The sequence below is a fragment of the Varanus komodoensis genome, unplaced genomic scaffold (assembly GCF_004798865.1).
Source record: "Varanus komodoensis strain SLA01 unplaced genomic scaffold, ASM479886v1 scaffold4, whole genome shotgun sequence".
NCBI lineage: Eukaryota > Metazoa > Chordata > Lepidosauria > Squamata > Varanidae > Varanus > Varanus komodoensis.
In genome coordinates this window covers 52,597,694-52,616,425 of record NW_025335941.1, presented here as the reverse complement: position 1 = coordinate 52,616,425, position 18,732 = coordinate 52,597,694, and the positions used below count along the sequence as shown (strand labels likewise).

Below are 18,732 nucleotides of genomic sequence, written 5' to 3'. Positions count from 1 at the left end.
CAATAAAAGCCTTGTCTGGAAACATGGAATAGTTATTTCGTGACGCCTCCTGCGTTTCCACGATAGCAAAAGAAAGACTGATCACAGCATTCACTCTAAGTTCTGCACCCATCGCGCCGCTCAAAGAGCCGCAGAACAGGGGCGTCTGGCGATTACCTATCTCACTGATCGAGAAGGTCTGAAGACCCCCGGAAAACGGCCTTCGACTACTCTCTCTAGGGGCGCGCGCCGGCTCGCTCGCTGGAACGAACCTCGAGTGTGGAGTGGCGTCCGCCATTTCCCGTCGCCATAGTAACCGGGCCTAGCAACGCGCGGACGCCGGGCAGCCTCGAAGAAGAAATCGGGGAGAAACTCTTCCCTTCCTTGTCTTTCTCTGGGCCGGTGTAGTACTTCATCCCGTGCCGTGCTCCGATGAACAGGCGTCTGTCAGGTATATTTTATTGCTTTAACTCCCCTCTCTCTAACTTTCTCTTTCCTTCCCGGGCGGTTCATGCATATTTCCCGTTCGCCGATCCAGAGGGGATTTTGACTCTGTACCGTGGCTGCTCTTTTCCTCGTCATTCCGCTCGCTGCGTTGAGGACTCGCTCTGCTTTTTCCAGCGTTTGCTATGGGACGTCGTCCACGTTTCTGATAGATCCGTTTCTGGAAAGGGTTCCCTTCTTTCGTTGCCCCAGTTTGAGCTGCACTGTTTGTCATGCCTCGGGATGGGGATGGAGATGGAGATAAGAGGAAGATCTTCATTTCAACCACGGTCGCAAACTACTTCGGGTTGTCCTCGTCCTCGAGCCTCGCTCCACTCTCGACCAGCCCCGAACTGACGAACTTTTTGGATGATGGCAACGAGTTTCTCCTCTGTGTGCAGCACTCGCAAGAAGAGGTCCTTGTCTCCAATAAGGTAATGTCAGTCCCAAAATGGCCAGCAGCTGAAAAATGTAAATAGATTTCTGAGCAATCACGGTTTACTTTTGGACACAATGGGGACATGCTTCCACAAGTTAACTTGCTTTTTAGAAAATGTTTATTGTTTCAACCATTATGGTTACAGTAACCAAAATGCACGTGCACAAAGTCTTATAAAAGGACACAAAGAGTCTCTGAAGATGAAGAACTGAATGGCCCTTAGAAAACATGCAGGATACTGCTGAACTCTTAACCAAAACTAAAAGTTTATATGTCTAGGTTAAAAATTTAATGAAAAATTAAGAAATAATACTTAATAATAATCCTTAATAATACACTTAAGGAGCAATCTGTTGCAGATTTAGGGATACAAAAAACCTGCATCTCCCAGCATTCCCCAGCTTCTTCTGTGCAGTTTCAGTAAATTTCTGCAATGTAGTGTGGCAGGACTAATTAGCTCGCATTCACAAAAGAAAATTCAGCTGTCTTTTGCAAAGGTTGTTGTCATGCCAGGATAAAACATTGTAGTTGGGTCTTGTTAGTATAAGTGGGGGGATTGTTTGTCCAAGGATTCATTGTATAGGATAAGCAGCATAAAACAGCAGACCACTTTCCGTGCTTTCTGTCTTGGTGATTTGAGATAATCCTTATATCTGGCTTCTATATAGCCTGAAATGCCTGATCCTGCCTAGTCTTGGAAGCTAAGTATTTATTTTATTTATTTGTTAAAACATTTCTGTGCCGCCCCTTGCCGAAGCCTCAGGGCGGCTTACAACATCTAATAAAATACACAATAAATTAAAACAATAACAATTAAAATATATGTAATAGAATAAAATAAGCCGCCCTGGCCAAATAAAATTCAATAATATTAACATTTAAAATGCTGCTTAAATAAAAAGGTCTTCGCCTGGCGCCAAAAAACAGTAGGGGTTGGGCCTGGTTGAGATCTGAATGTTTGGTGACCTAATGTTGTGAACTAGCCAGATAATGTTGGCTATGAGCGATATGGAAATGTAATGAGTAGTAACAGTAATAATAATAATAATAATAATAATAGGATAGGACTTATAACAATCAAATCAAATCCTCATAATTCGTCATACTGGCCACAACAGAGCAAACATACATTGGCTTATATTTGCTAAGCTTCAAGTCTGTCCTCTCTGAAGTACTCTCAGGGTTGGAAGGAAGAGTGCTATTTTCTGGCATACTTGGTAGCTTTGCTAATCCAGTCTGCTCACAAATCTGAGATGCCCAGATATTCCTTTTCTGTGATCTAGTATGTCTGTAACAAATGTGACCTTTTGTTTCTGTCAAGGCTCCCATGCATTTTACAAGGCACCTGACACCTCCTAGCAAGTAGAAATCTGCTGGATGATGTTTTATCTCCTCCTCTGATTTTGTTTATGTTAGGAAAGCTTCATCTTTCTGCTTATTGTACAGCTGTGCACATGACCTTTGCTAGGAATAAAGTGTCAAGCTTCTATTAAATTCACTGTGATAAATAAGTATTTACTTTACCATTAATATATTTGTATTACTTGATCAAACAGGTTGAAGCTGGCAATTCAGAAGACAAAATGTTGGTATTCTTCAAGCTACGACCAGATATTATCACAGAAGATAACCTTCACAGCAACATTCTTGTATCATCTATGTTAGATTCTCCTGTCAATATGCTTTACCAAGCAGTACGACAGGTATTTGCACCAGCATTATTGAAAGTGAGTATGCAATATCTAGGTTATTTCTATACATGTGCAGATCCCCCTGCCCCCAAGTTTGACTGCTTTTAATATTTCACATCAGAGTTACAATATGACATTTGAAGTAATAGTTCTTTTCCAGGGCTTTTTCTTTTCTTAAATTGAGTTATAAGGCTCCCAGTTGATCCACATTAATTCAAAGTAAGCCTATTTTCCCAACCAGTACTATCTGGTAATTAGGTTTCCTGAAATTAATGGAACTTATTTCCATGTTTTTAAACAATAATTGTGAATGGCACTTCATAGAGGATAGGTTTATAAAGAGGCAAAGTCCTTGCCCCAAGAAATTTATAATCTAAAATTCAACACAGAAAATTCCAAGGGGAAGGGAGGGAAGTACTATGAGATTGTTCCAGTTACATGTACAGAGAGAGCAAACTGTGATCCCTGTACAGCATCTGAGGGATGTAGGATACTTTGGATTTTCAGATCTGAGGTCTGAGAGAGTGTTCTGACCTTTGAATGGGAATCAGAACCTTTGTCCCTCTCTCCATTGCAGCCAACATGAAAAGAATTACACAGGCCCTTTCTTCAAGGTTGGGAATGTGATCTCAGAGAGGAGGAAAAGGGGGTATTTCAGTGGGAGACGAGAAGACTGGAGTGGATGCAAGCTATCCTGATACCCTTCTAGTGTCCTTCCCTTCCCCTCAAAAATGCGTTCACTAAGTGGGCTAAAAAACTTGCCTTGCGAAAATGCCACACACAAGGATGAGGAAACAGATCACTATTGCCACTTCTCCTGGCCTGCACAGGATTAATGTAAGCCTCTCTGTTGTTGGGCTTATGATCATTGCAGTAGGACTGCTCCCTTAGTTTTTGTTACAAGCTTAGATATAACAGGGCATAGGAAAGGAGAATTTGCTGGAGGATACACATAAAAGGCAGGTTTCAAGGAAGGATTTGTAGTAAGAAAAGTGGTATCAGACAGGTTTTCTCAGAGGCAGTTGCAGGCATAAGATAAATGAAAGAAAGGGTACGGTCATTTGAAGAAGCAGAAGACTTTGTGCAGCTGAAAGTGTTAGAGCTGGTGGAGTGAAGGTCACGTACAGAGATGTATCAGAACATGAGCAAGGAGTATAGATAAGGACATGCAGGGCTTCACAGCTCATTACAAGTAGGTTGTGTTGGATCTGGAGCACACAAGAAGTCAGTGTAGGGATTTAAAGAGGTGCATGATTTTTGAGATGAGACTGAGGATGACCTAAGAGAAGAAGGTTGTAATAGAATATAGCAATAGATGAGCAGAATACGAAGCAGGGTTTTTGCCATAGGGGCAGGCGGAAGCTTATATTTGTGCAATGTTGTGAAGAGAATGTGAAATAACTAGGTAACAAACTAATTGTGAAAATCAAAGAAAACAAAGCGAAGGTTAGATTTTAGCAGTATAGTATATGGTATTGGAGGTAAATAAAGTGAATGGATGATAACAGAAGGTTTGGGAAGGAAAAACAGACATTCAGTCCTGGAAATACTGAGTTTGAGATTACAACGAAGCAGATATAGAGAAGGTAGCAGAGAACCAAGAACAAACTCCAACAGAGGAATAGCTTTTTTCCTTACAGAAACATTTATTATTGTATTTATTTGTAATATTCTATACCACTTTTCCACATGAATCATTATGGAAATGTACAGCAAATCAAGTAAAAGTGCAGTAATACCGTAAAATTATAAAGAGCAATAAAACTTATTAAAATAGTAAAAGAACATTAAACCACTGTATTTAGAAGCCAGTGTGGTGTAGTGGGTAGGAGAGTGGACCTGGGACTCAAGCCATCTGGGTTCTAGTCCCCACTCATTCATGGAGCCAGCTGGATGACGTTGGGCCAGACTGTCAGCCCAACCCACCTCAGAGGGTTGTTGTGGGGATTGAGCAGGAGGAGGAAAATTATTTAAGCTGCTTTGAGTTCATTGGGAAAGAAGTGGGAGATAAATCTTATAAATTAAATAGACCACTGGCAGCATTTTAAAAGGTGCCAGTGAAAAGTTATGTCTTAATACCTTTTCAAAAAGCTGAGAGAAAGGATACAATATTAAATTTGAACAGAAAGCATCTCACCCTTTGCAATCAATAAGAAGAAGGATGTTTGACACATGCTTGACAAATGGGCCTCTGTGAGTGATGATGTCCTAAAATATTGAATAATCCCACAGCTAGGAAAAGAACCATCAGAAGACAGAATCATGCAAACCTTGGACATAAAGAGATTCAGAGAGGAAAAAGTGATTAAGTGTGTAATTCTGTACATTACAGACTGAAAAACAGTCCTGCAATTCCTAGCATTCCTCAACCAGCCGTGCTTTTTTGTGGAGTTCTTGGGATTGTAAGAATTTTTCTGTCCAAAAATGCATAGGATTGTGCTCTTACTGTGCATCAAAAGCAGCAGAAAGGTCAAGAAATAAAGAGGATTGAATAGAAACCTCTAAATTTAGAATGAAGAAACCATTAAGGATTTTTGTGAGAGCAGCTTCAGTGGAGTGGCAAGAGGGGGAGCTATATTAAAGACAATCATAAGTTGGAGGAACAAAGTAACATAGGAAGTTGCCTCATTGAGTTAAACCATTAATCCATCTAGCTCAGTATTGCCTACGGTGGTTGCCAATCGTTCTTCATAGTTTCAGGCAGGGTCTTTCCCAGCCCTGTCTGGAGAAGCAAGAGATTGGGGAAGCTTAGAAGACTTTTTCAGAGCAAAGTATCCACTGTATCTGCATGAAAGCTACATCACCTGAAATTTTTGTTGCAGGATGAGAAATGGAGTAGAGATTTTGATCCCAAACTTCAGAACCTTTTGCGGGAGTTAGAAGCGGGATTAGGTTCTGTTCTGAGGAGAACAGATACTACTTACACAGGCTCTAAATACCGAGAAGATGATGTCCAAGGTATATAACATTTATTATTTATAGATAGTAAATGTTAACTGAGAAACAGGTGGCAATAATTTGTGTGTACAGCAATCTGTCATTCCAAGTTCACTCGTATGTTCCTTGATTTCAGGAGAATAAATAAATAAATGTGCTTCCAGAAACTGTGTTTGAAATTATGGTGTAAGGCTTCAATGCTAGTTAATTCAAAGTTACTCTTTGCATAACTTATTTCCACATTTATTTAGTTTACTTATTTATTACAGTTCTAATCCAGTAATAACTAATGCTGTCTGAGTGGATTACAAGCAATAATAAAATTGTCAAATTCAGTATGTGGCTTCTTTTCACAATCTGAGGTTGTTAGGGATAATGGAAATTTATTAAAGTAAATGCTGTAACACTACCACTCCTTTGGCCTACTTGAAATGCATTTTAATACAAGATCTTAACCAATTCTGAATGTTGTATCTGCTGAATTAAGCTGCCTTTTCCCCTCAGCAATACTTTCTCCAAATGATGAGTTTCAGTTCTGGATAGAGCGTGCCCAACGTGGAAGCAAGTCAAGTAGCAAGGAGAGAGCTTCTCATTTTAAGGAGCTGTTTGAAGTCATTGCATATGTATGTAACTTCATTTATTCAGCGATGGTCTGTATAAATAAGGCTCTGCCTTATTTAATACCTATTTAATACAATAGGTATTATGAGATATCAAAATATAGATTTTATTTTTATGCTCCACTTTCAATATTCTTGTCATAGTCCCACACATGATGGGCTCCTATTGCCAACCCTGAGCTATAAAAGTGCACAGAAGAAACTCTCCTTGTGGGTTGGGGATTGGGCTTCACTCAGATGTTTCCATGTTGTCTTTGCATGGAAGTGTTTCCCAGTGATTACATGAAATCCTAAAGAAAGCGTGAAGGATTATGTTTTCTAGTCAGTAAACATCTGAATACTTTTATAAGCTTCAAAGATCAGCAGGTAGTTTCAATTATAGGATCTTATCATTTGGCTTCATTTCAGAGTTGAGCAAATAATACAAGGCAATGTATATTGTATGTGGCTCTCCATGACATCAGCAGGATTGTTGAGAATGTGCAGTGTCTCATATGTTCATACATTCCTGCTTGATTGACTCTTTAATGAAAGGATACCAATGACTATCCCAGGAGCCATAGATTCTCCCTCTTGAACCTGTAGACCCAGCTATGACTTCAAAATCAATCCCTTCCCCACTCTCGTGTAGTTACAAAAGTAACCTTAGATGACCTCAAAGAGGTCAACAAGGCACATTCCATTGGGAGGAGAGGAGAGAAAGAAGACTGGCATTTGCAACATCCTATGTTCTTTCTAGTTTTGCCCCTGCCAACATGCTGCATCTAGATGGACTCAGAGACCAGCCTAGAGGATTTTTTTAAAGGAGGATGAAGACATGAAAATCACCTTCATTGCTCGTCCTGTTGGCAGCAGCCCCACAGAACATGAGAATCTTGGAAACCTCTAAGTTTGGAGGCTTCCCTATAGGGGGAGACAATTAGATAGGATTGTTCCCTAAGGCATTATTTGTTAGTAATTTACCATGTGCCCTATCTCTAGATTCCAGACACAAGTAAATGAGTAATTACCACAGAGAATAAAATTAACATGGCAGAGCATTTACATCTCAAGCTATATGCAACATTTTTATAGAAATACATCTAAATAAGTAAATGAAGGATTCCAGTTCTGATAAGTAAAATGTTTTCAAAATGCATTGCACTTTTAGGATTATTACAATTTGGACAGCCTGTCTTTATTTGAAGTTGTGGATTTAGTGGAGACAACAAAGGATACTGTTGATGATGTATGGAGACAATCTGATCATGAACCATTTCCACAGCCACGCATGCAAAATCTTTTGGATATCATAGGTAATGTCGTGGGTAGAATAAACTGAGCAGTGATGTTCAGATGGTTAACACAAATGTTCTTTTCGTATAGTTTCAGAATGCATCTTCTAGCATTTTTATCTTAGAATTTTAGTGTTTCAGCAAAAATGTTTGAAGAAATACCTGATAAAGGAAGGTGATGTCAAGAACAGTTACAGGCACCAATGCTACTCCTGTACTTCTATACAATATTTGCTTCCCCTTTGTTTCCTGTGCTGATGTGTGATAGACCTAGATGGCATGAAAATAGATGCAACATGGCTTGCAGATAATCAGATTTGCTAAAGGAAGATATTGGGTATTTGACAACTCTGCTATACAGATACCTTCATAGTCTGCAGTCTACTGAGCCAGTAGGTCACTTCATCACATGTTAAAATATATGTGAAAAAAGTCTGAACCTTTATGCTATCAAAAGTATAATCTTATGCAAGTTTTCAGTTAAGTTAATTTACACTATGTATATTTGTGATTTCAGCTGGTGCTCTTGGAAGGTTTGTTCAGAAAAAGTTGGGAACTTTAAATTTGTGGGAGGATTCCTATCACATTGTGAAAGAAAATCTGAAGGCTGGCATTATGATTTGTGAACAATGGGTAGCAGCTTGTGACCATCTTACAGGGCAACTGTGGCAGCGTTATACCCCACATTTATGGCAAGCAGAGAAATTTGTTCCTGAAATACTTGGAAAACTTGGTAAACGCCTTGAAGAGGTAAGAATGAATGCTTTAAGTTTAATGTTTTTAATGGGGTGTGGCCATGCCCTAATAATAGAGCATATGCCTTGCATGTACAAAAGCACAGAGTTTTGCTTGAAGGCAAAACTAGATGGGATGATACTTGTGAACAGACTTCCTGCCTCCTTTGCAGGAAGCAGTCACAGGGTGGCTGATTGGGTTTGGACACCTCTGTGCAGATTAAAAACAAACAAACCCCCAAGTCACTAGAGCTGCTCCTTGTCCATTAGAGACAGCTTAAGTTTTCTCTTACAGGAAAAATGGCAGTTTGGGGTTGATTTTTATTAGAGAAATAAGTAGGGAGGGGCAGGGTTAAATTACCTCTCATCCCAAAGTGCTGTGGTCCCGTGGTTGCTTTCTGCAGTCTTTAAAGAGATGGGGTATTTGATCATGGAAATTTATTGACTTGTCTAATGTAGCCCTGAGACAAAGGAGAATTGCTGTGAGTTAATGTAGAGAGTATTGAGTTTAATGGAGCAATGTTCTAATTAGTATAAGGTAGCTTCAAATAAACAAAATGAGTAATACTGGATGGAATCAAATATTTATTTATTAAATGTATATTCAAATTGTCTTGCATAATTCCTCTCCTCTGGCTCTCAATCTTATCCTACAGTAACAGCAGCCCTGTGAGGTAGGTTGGGCTGTGATTGGCCCAAAGTCACCCAGTTGGCTCCATGGCTGAGTGGGGATGACTCAGATCACCTGAGTCCCAGACCTGCACTCTTAACCGCTACACCTCACTGGCTCTCCATGAGGAGAGCTCGATCTACCAGTCACTGTGCATGTGGCAGATTTCAGATTCACTGTTTGTCCCCTACAAAAAAACCCCTCAGGTAATAGGATACGGAAACCCCCTTCTGAGCCTTAAAAAGACAACAGCTGATCTATGAATTAATCTTCTGCATTGATCTAAAGGACTCTCATATATGTTTGATCTGCTCTGCAGAAACATGTTTTTGGTAGAAACCTTAATATGGTTAATGGAATTTCTGTTCATTTCAATAGTGTATACATTAGGGAAGATTTAGATAGAATCCTATAAGTTGCAATTGAGTTCTGTTAACTAATGAGGAGTTTTCCCATTGGTACCAGTCATATGTTATACTATTTATATCCTCTGATATAGTAACAAATAATCACATACTATTACAATTATAGAAATTGATATATCTAAATGTTAACATACAGCTTTTTGTGGTGGTGTAATAGCTGCTCTTTGGCTATTGAGTGGTATACAATTTAAATAAATAAATTAATTAATACTTTTCATATTAGAGCAATATAACTTTCATTAGATGTTTCATTTGTCAAAAGGTTTTTTAAAATCACATTTTGGCATGATTTTACAGCCTGTAGAGTTTGTTACTTTCCATGTAGTTAGTTGGAAAACTGATCAAAGTGATGGGTTCATATATACTGTTACAATGTACCTTTCCTTGTATAGGTGCTTACTATTAGAACACTTCATGAGAAACTTACATATTTTTTGCCAACTGGAGAACAGCAAGCACTGCACCTTGCCCAGGTGTTTGAGCCTTTTGCTGGTTTGAATCCTGTGCACTATAATCCCTACACAGAGGTATAAAATTGATATCTTATTCTTCCTGTCTTATGTTGACTAGAACTAGATGAAAATGCACCAGATTACTATATATTCTTTGTTTCTAGCCTTTGTGGAAAGCAGCAGTATGCCAGTATGAAAGAATTATTGCTCCAGCAGAACAAAAGATAGCAAGCAAATTGAAAATGTTTCTTTCAGAAATTCAAGATAGTCCACAACAGGTAAATATCTTTTTCCAGTGTGATAAATAGACATTTGCGCATCAATAAGAAGTAATATTTATCAGTCGTAAATTGAAATGCAGTCCTGCTTGGTCAGTTATGTACCACAGGTGTGTCATAAGAAATTCAGATTTATATGTTGGCTACATCTACCACTCTGTCCATCAGAGGGAGAGGCCTAGTGATGCTTACCTTCTGTCTTCCAGTATGTGGGTGGGATTAAAGAAACACTGTTGCATGTCTGGTGTGTGTGGCCACCAGGTTGAATATGCAGTCTCTCTTGGGGGTTGTGTCATGCATCTCCAGCCAGTGTGGTTTATGACAGAGTTAACCTTCTCATAACCAATAGTCTGTTTTAAGATTTCACAACGTTTGTTTATTGCCTACATAATTTATTATTTCCAAATTCACATGTCATAAGCAATGGGTTAAATAACCCACCTCAAGTTATGGCATGCCATCTGAACCTGTTCACTGATTGGATTCACATGTTACAATTTATTATTTTATTTATTAAAACATTTTTATGCCACCCCATTCGCCGAAGCCTCGGGGCAGCTCACATCACTAAGTTAAAATAATTATAATATAATTAAAAATATAAATATTAAATTAAAAATACAACAATACAGTATAAAATAAGCCGCCCTGGCCAGATAAAACCAATAATGTTAAAGACAATACCAGAATGTCTTTAAATAGTCCATGATTTTGAGTACATGTGCTGTCCATGAGCCATTTCTAGTTTCTGTAAACAGCATCCAATCAGTGCAATCAGTGTGATATGTTGAACTTAGACTAATGTGTTGTTTAGGGGCTAAAAAATCCAGTGGTTAAATGGTTTTTGTTGGGTTAACTGATTATTTAGCCAACAACAGCCCATCAGTCTGGGGTCACATGTTCTGATGACTCCCTCCCAATGGAGGTTGTTTACAAAAATAGGTAGGGTCCGTTTGTTTACAGAATGAAGACTACAGCACAGAAATGAAATAACAGCAAGAATATAGAAAGAAATTGCACACCTGGTTTTGAGGTGAGCCTCTAGGGAAATGGCAATGTGCTTGCCACTACTTCCACTATTTAATCCATTTATACTCTGGGAATAAGAACTTTCTTTGCCAACTGGCAGGTTTTTGTTAATGATGGCTAATTTAGAAATTCCTTTAAGAACTTGGTTCTACAGTCTGCTCTTGAAATGGAATTCTCTGAAACTGATATCTTCTTGCCATCCAGTGCCCTGCCTACAAGAGCTTTGCAGGGTGGGAGGAATGGCAGAGGTTTTTACAGTCTTGCCATTCTCCTTTAAACTATTTTAACTAGACCAGCCTTTGAGCCTGTCTATCTTGCTTATTTTCCTGTGGGGGAGGGGGGAAAGAAATGGAAACAGAGATCGGATCCTTTAGATCCTGGTCTTTTCTCTTTCCCTGCCTGCCAGTATATGTTTTTCTAGCCCCTGGATCCGTCTGTGATAACTGGGTTAGGGAAGAGCTATGACTGGGTCTCTTCCATGCTTGTAGCTCTGTCTACAGGTGCAGAGGAAAAAATCTATAGCATGCTCTTGGGCTCCTGAAACTGTCTAGAGGCCATAGCATTGTTATCTTATTGTTTTTGCTGCTTTGTTATTCAATTGTATTTATTTTTACTATTTATCTTTTTATGATCTTACTGTTTCTGTTTGTACTACTTGCTCTGGATAATTCTAAGTGTTACGATTGTTGTTTTGTTTTTTATTTTATTGTGAATTGCTTTGCAACCCCTGTTGTTGCAATAAATATTTTGCCTTTGTGGTCAACTTGGTTAAAGCACTATTTCTCCTATCCTCCATGAAGCTGTAACTTGTTTTGTTAAGGGAAGTAACTAAAATATATCAACTAAAAAGGTAATTGATAAGAATATACCCCATAATAATTTGATAATTTTGTTTAGTAACAATCTTCTTATATATCTAGCTTCTTCAAGCATTTCAGAAATACAAGGAGTTAGTAAGACGCCCAAGCATTAGCAAAGAATTGCTTTTGGAAAGAGAAACTTTGCTGGTGAAACTTCAAGACTCAGTTAAAGGTAGATATGAAAGAAAATTGCTAAGGGCATTTATCTGCTATTTTTGTTGTTTGAAATTATGCAATAATATTTTCTTTTGTTTGCTGTCCTCTTCAGTAATGTATTATAAACTGCCACAGTTGGCATGAATGAGCCTAATTCTCATTCTGTGCAAGACCATACTTTCATCTTCCAATTTCTCTCTTCAGTAAAATATCCTTGAATTTGTTTCATTGGATTTTGACTCATCTGGAAAGACCAAAGTTTTGACAATCCCTATGTTTGATGGCTGCTGTGGTCGGTGCTTTTAAGCATGCTCATTTTCCATCCATCCTCAATCTAGGATTGAGCTACTGGTGCTATAGAACTTTTCAAAATGTTAATCAGACACCCATCCTATTATGTTAGGCATCAGGAGAAGAATTTCAGTGGGGTCTCAATTTTTCTAAAATATTCTCTAATGCTTAATTTGTTGCTGTTATGCAGATTATCAAACAGATTTTGAGGCACGATGCCATGGAACTCCAGGTGATGCATCAGGCCCACTTTCAGGCAAAAATCTCTCTGAAGTTGTGAATAATATTGTTTGGGTGCGCCAGCTAGAACTGAAGGTACTAATTTAAATTTAATTATGTATTAACACATTGAAACAACTCCTAATGAAAGTGAAAGAAGAAAGTGCAAAAACAGTACTGCAGTTAAGCATTAAGAATACAAGATTAATGGCTATAAAATAATCATATAAGTTTAATGTCAACAATGAAAAAAATTGACACTGTGAAAGATTGTGCAGACCTTGGTTCAATTCAAAGGAAGACTGCAGCCAAGAAATTAGAAGAAGACTGAAACTAAGGAGGACATCACTGAAGGCATTGGAAAAGTTCATCAAGTGTGAGAATATTTCACTGAAGGCCAAGACCATCCACACTATTCTATTCCAGATCACTATTCATTGGCGTGAAAGCTGACAGGACAAAAATGAATGCATTTGAACCAGAATACTGAAGGAGAACTTTGTGAATACCTTGGACTGACAGAAAGATGAACAGGTGGAGCATAGTTCAAATCAAGCCAGAACTTTCCCTGGAAGCAAAAATGATAAAACTGGGGCTTTTGTACTTCAGGCATGTCATGAGAAGGCAAGACTGACTGGAGAAGACAATCATGCTAAGGAAACTTGAAAGCAGTGGAAGAAGAGGAAGTCCAACTATGAGATGGATTGATCCATAATGGAATCCACTGTTACAAGAGCTGCACAGGGCTGTGAAAGGCAGGACATTTTGGACATTCATAGGGTCACCATTAGTCAAAGTGGCATGTAGCAACGAATATATTAACTAATAAGGAAGGAATGTGGCATATTTGGATTTGGATTGACATTTCAGACATCTTTCAGGGATTGCACTATCATGATGTTAGTATATCCCTGCATCTCTAAAAGTTACTTAGATTCTTTTAAAAATAAGGTGTGTAATCATGGAGCAAAGATGACAGACATGTTTCCTGAAGTCTCTGAAAACACCAGTTCCTGCATGTCTCCTTCTGATTGTACTATAACCTGATGGGCCTGGTTAGTAGCATCCAAATCCCTCCAATTGCCAACTCTTCCTGACACCTGCTTCTGCTAGCAACTGCCTGCATGCTGTGTGCTTGGAGACCTAGTAACAGACTGGGGAGCATCTGCTGCAATTGAATGCCCTTGCGGCGTGCTTGGATGGGTGCAAGAAGGCAACTAGTAGAGAGACTTGTCATAGGTTACCCTTGAGCACTCTGCACCTGACTTCACAGAGTGCATGGTTGTACCCAGTGGAAGTCAGGTATTCTAACTTTGCACAGGATTTCTCTTATATTTCTCTTATATACATTGGGTGTCTGCAGCTCAGGCTATGTATTTCTTCACAAAACTTTAATTTTGTATAGTTTAAGTTATGTTGATATGTTTGATCAGTTGGTATTAAAATGTTTCAGTGTTGGCGTTAAAAGGTAAACAGCACTCCCCAAATATGAGGGAAAGCTTGCGTAATTTAGATGTACTGCCTTTTGAGGTATTGGCTTAATGTGTTGGGTTACTAAAGTAAAAACTTACACTTAAAATGTCAAACTTTTGATCTTTCTACATATAAGGTTGATGATGCCATTAAGATTGCAGAAGCGCTTCTTTCAGACCTCACTGCATTTCGAAATTTCAGACGAATGGCAGATGACCTTCTAGAACAGTTTAAAGTATATGAACAAGAACAGTTCAATGAGTGGTCCAGGGATATTCAGTCGGGTTTGTCAAACCCGAAGTCTGGTCTTTGGTAAGAGTAAAACATTCTTCCTTGTAAGAGTAATTCTAGAAATGAATTAGGTAATTTAGCAGAATCTAGACCATGATGGTATAACTTGCATAAAAGGATGGCAAAGATGTTCTGCCATTGATATACATAGTTTATGTCAAAATCCCATGTGTATACATTTCCACACAATTTAGTTCTCAGTTACCTGCATGCCTCTGTCACCATCTCTTTCTTCTTTGGATGGAGAGGATTCAGAGGTTGCAAAGATACTGGATGAGAGAAGAGGAGTCTGTTGGTGCTTTTCTTCTTGGAAGTGAGATGGCTGGATTCATGCTTGGTTTTCAACATGTTAGAGGAATGGGGTGTGGGAATGGGTCAGAATATGTTGGCATCCACGTACTTTACCCACAGCTACAAAAAAGGGGAGGAAGCAACACAGAAGATGGTGTGAAAATGTCTGGGTTAACTCCATTTTTACATTTTATGCTTATATTGATGTTATGTTTTGTAATGGAAACAATTTGTCTTTAAAAGCTATTGGCTAGTTCAGATTTTTTAAAATTTTTATATATTTATACTATATGCAAGTATTGCTACTGGAAATTAAGGGCTAGTGATTTAAATGTTTTGGTTTAGCATACAGGCCAGCAATCCTGTTATGGAACTAGATCATTCTGATGGAACATTAAAAATACATTATTCAGATCGCTTGGTCACCCTCCTTAGAGAAGTACGTCAGCTTTCTGCACTTGGTTTTGTCATTCCTGCTAAAATACAGCAAGCTTCAAATACTGCACAAAAATTTTGCAAGCAAGCAGCAATTCTCAAACAGGTATGATATTGCTAGCTACACATTGTGAGTGTATACAGCACTGTCAGATTGATGGGTTGACTTATGGGATTCATGATAAACTTTTCTTAAGTTTATGCTTCTGTTACAATGTATTTTAATGAGAGTACAGCTAGGGAGTTAATTCCAGCACCAAAAGAAGGAGAAAACTTAGAAATGTACAAATGTACATGTTAAAATTATCTTGTTCTGAAATTAAATTAAAAGAATATAGTGGAATTTGAAATCAAATTGTAGATAATAGAGGTCAAAATCACACATGTGTTAATTTAGTTCATTTAGAGCTCAGTCTTCTACATTTTTAGGCAGAAAAAATTCCTGCAACTTTCATCATTCCCAAACAGCTATTCTATAGCAGAAACATAGAAACAAAGACACGGAGCAGAAGAAATGCACTTGATATAAAATGCCATGAAAGTGATAATACTGTATTTTAAATTTAATTTTCATTGCACTTTATACCATATGATACCTTAATCTTAATTCTTTTGATTGGTCACAGTTGACCAGTACTGGTGACCATAATGGTTAGAGGATCTTTCTAGATGTGCTAGGGCCTCCGTGTACCCAGGTAAGTGTTAGAATTTTTTTCAGTTTTGATGGTAGCCACCAAAACAGCATCACAGAGTGCTTTAAAATATATTAACATTTAAGTAAATACTCCACAAAAAATTTATAAATGTTTCCATGTTTGTAAATTGCTGATAATGTCTTTTATTTGTATACATTTGTAGGAGCTAGAGCAAATATGGTGGTAGAATTCATGCTGATGTCCAAGCCTGAACCTTACATTTTGAACAGCTTTTGAAGTGTAAATGTTTATAAGTGTTTGTGAACACTAAATATGGTAGAAAAACCAAATCAGGCATATGTGGTAGCCATTTGAACTTCGTACTATTGTCTTTCAAATAATAAGATTGAGGCTACAATCCTATGCACTTTTAACTAGGAGCAAGCCTGAATGGATACAGTGGGACTTACTTCTGAGGAAACATCTGTTGGTTTAGACTAGAATTTCTTGCTTGTTTAACATGTAATTGAAAAGCTAGGCCATGTGCTTAATATGAACAATGTTTTAAATAATACTTCAAATTTAAATAACATGGTTATTTATAGCTAGTTTATCCCTTTGTGTTTATAGGTTGCACATTTTTACAACAGTATTGATCAGCAAATGATTCCATGTCAGAAGCCAATGATGCTACAGTCTGCTTTAGCATTTGAACAGATAATAAAAGTAATTCTTTGTTATTGTTTCAACACTATCTTCAAGTAGATTGAAAGTTTTCATTGTTTTATTTATTTCCTTTACTGTCTGTCATTTCGTAATTATTGGTTTGGTTACAGCACCTCTTGTTCTTGTGTCTTGTGACGGTTTTGTATGGTTCTTCAGATGACACAAGGGAGCAAGTAATTTGCTTTATTTTATCAGTAATTTTGAACTGGCCTGGTTGACACGACAGTCTACTCCTCTCTGTAATGTAAGTGGGTTGTTCTGTCATGCAAAGAGGGCTTGCTTGACCAAGGGTGACTTAGTTTTCATCTGTGGTACCTATGAGCTGTTCTAGAGTGGTTTATCACATTTTGTGGGCTGTTCTACGGTCTAAACCTGGGAAACACAGCCTACCATGGGTGTGACTCAAAAGACAAGCCAGTATTTGCAAAAGATCCTTACTGTGACAAGTGACTGCCAAGTGAATGCTGCTCACAGCAGCCCATAATGTTCCTATAGTGCTGTAAGAAACTTTCAGCTGTCCATGGTGGCATGGAGCAGCCATCACTGCTGGAAGCTTGAGGTTAGACCTGTCAAACCTCTGGCAAGGATATCTGCTCCTCTTTGTCAAGGGGACACAGGCCTTGTTGGCAAGGAGAAGTATACATCTTTGCCATCAGCTGGAAAGGTCTGCTTTTGAATCATCAGGATGCAGGAGCCAGTGATCCACTCTGTGGTGCTGCCCCAAGCTTGAGGTAGCAATAGGGAAGAGATTTGGGGTCCCAGTTGGTTTCTGGCTCTAAACAGCACATGACTTGGCCTTCTTAGGAACTGCCTTTTCCTATACGAGCCACCCGAGTCTCAAAATTCTGCAAGGTGCATTTCCTTAATGTACCCCAGCATATTGATGTTCACTTAGTTGTGGTGCAAAGAAGGGCCTTTTATAGTGTGGTACCCACCATGTGGAATGATCTAATCCTTGAGACAGGTTCCAAGTGGGAAGTCTGTCAGTTTAAGGCATATTTGTTTGCTGAATAAATTTTTATACTGCCTAAAATCCAAAGCTCTCTGGGTGATTTGCAACAATTAAAATAAGAAAACATGATAAAACATAATGGAAGCATTTAAAATTTCTGACAGTCTGTTTTCATGATTGACTAGCATTGCCAGCTACCCTTGCATATTTTAATGAGATATTGTTTCATTACTGTTCTATGGTTTCAGTACATTTTATTTTGTGAACAGATTTGAGGTTTTTAATGAAAAGCAGTGTAAAATATTTGAAATTGAATAGCTTTTTTTCTTGCAATTTGGGAGCACTCTTTCCCCACCTCCTTTTTTCCTCTTAATGCAAAAGAACCAGTTTTTAAAAAACTATCTGTGTATTTTGTGAGACCTATGAATATTCTGCTGTAGGAGTTCTACTGAACATCCAAAGAATTAACAATTGTCATTTATCGAATTATTTCATTTCTTGAATAGCACTCAAAAGCAGAGGGACAAATAACTTGGGACAACCCTAAAGAGTTAGAAGCATATATCACAAAACTCCAAAATGCAGCTGAGCGACTCGCCACAGAAAATAGAAAGCTAAGGAAATGGCATACTAATTTTACAGAAAAGGTATGTTTGACTATCATGTTAATTTGCTCCTTCCTTCCTTCCTTCCTTCCTTCCTTCCTTCCTTCCCAATTTGTCAGGAACACTCTTAACATGCGTTCTATTCTTTTTGCTAGGTTGTTGGTCTGATGAACATTGATCTGCTTCGGCAACAGCAGCGTTGGAAAGATGGCTTACAAGAACTACGAGGAGGGTTTTCCATCCTTGAGTCACAGGCATGGTTTGATTGTTGATATTATTAAAGTAAAATAGTATGGACAATTAATGCACATATGTATAAAGATTGAACATATGACGTTTTTGTAACAAAATGTTTATTTCAGGAATATCCTTTCAGGTATATGGAAATATTTGAAAATATTTGCAATGGATAAAAAGTTAAGTTCACTATAGAATAGATTACTTTCATGGTGTCAAATCCTGCTTTATTTGTAGTTTGCTGACAGTATATATGGTAACTTACCTTACATGGTTGCTGGGAAGATAAAAGAGTGAGAAAAGTCTATATGTTGTAATGTCTTTAACCAGTGAGATTTGATGGAAATAATGAATTTCATTTTTAAATGGTACATTTCCATATTTTAACAATTATATATGTTCTGTAGCAGAACAAATTAGTAAGCAATCTGGTGAAACTTTTGCTCAGTGATTTTCGGATTAGCTTTCTGATTAGCTTTGATGTTGGGTGAGCTCCATACTTAACACTTGAATATGCGGTCCCCTTTATGTTAAGGACTTGAAAATCTTG

General features: G+C 38.1%; 1 protein-coding gene across 2 annotated transcripts in view; it reads left to right on the top strand.

Annotated features, from left to right (window-relative positions):
- Positions 1-313: 313 nt before the first annotated feature.
- Positions 314-18,732, top strand: part of DYNC2H1 (dynein cytoplasmic 2 heavy chain 1) — a 183,776-nt gene continuing 165,357 nt past the window's right edge. Inside the window, exons 1-16 of one of the 2 annotated variants that reach the window (XM_044442350.1) lie at positions 402-430; positions 676-896; positions 2,458-2,628; positions 5,415-5,550; positions 6,034-6,152; positions 7,300-7,444; positions 7,941-8,173; positions 9,645-9,779; positions 9,869-9,982; positions 11,932-12,043; positions 12,509-12,633; positions 14,147-14,322; positions 14,938-15,133; positions 16,293-16,388; positions 17,847-17,987; positions 18,101-18,199. In XM_044442350.1, the coding sequence (XP_044298285.1) occupies positions 696-896; positions 2,458-2,628; positions 5,415-5,550; positions 6,034-6,152; positions 7,300-7,444; positions 7,941-8,173; positions 9,645-9,779; positions 9,869-9,982; positions 11,932-12,043; positions 12,509-12,633; positions 14,147-14,322; positions 14,938-15,133; positions 16,293-16,388; positions 17,847-17,987; positions 18,101-18,199 (2,199 nt within the window). In that variant the 5' untranslated portion in view covers positions 402-430; positions 676-695. Of the gene's footprint in view, positions 897-2,457; positions 2,629-5,414; positions 5,551-6,033; positions 6,153-7,299; positions 7,445-7,940; positions 8,174-9,644; positions 9,780-9,868; positions 9,983-11,931; positions 12,044-12,508; positions 12,634-14,146; positions 14,323-14,937; positions 15,134-16,292; positions 16,389-17,846; positions 17,988-18,100; positions 18,200-18,732 lie in introns of both variants that reach the window. The other variant, XM_044442351.1, reaches the window with a different exon arrangement.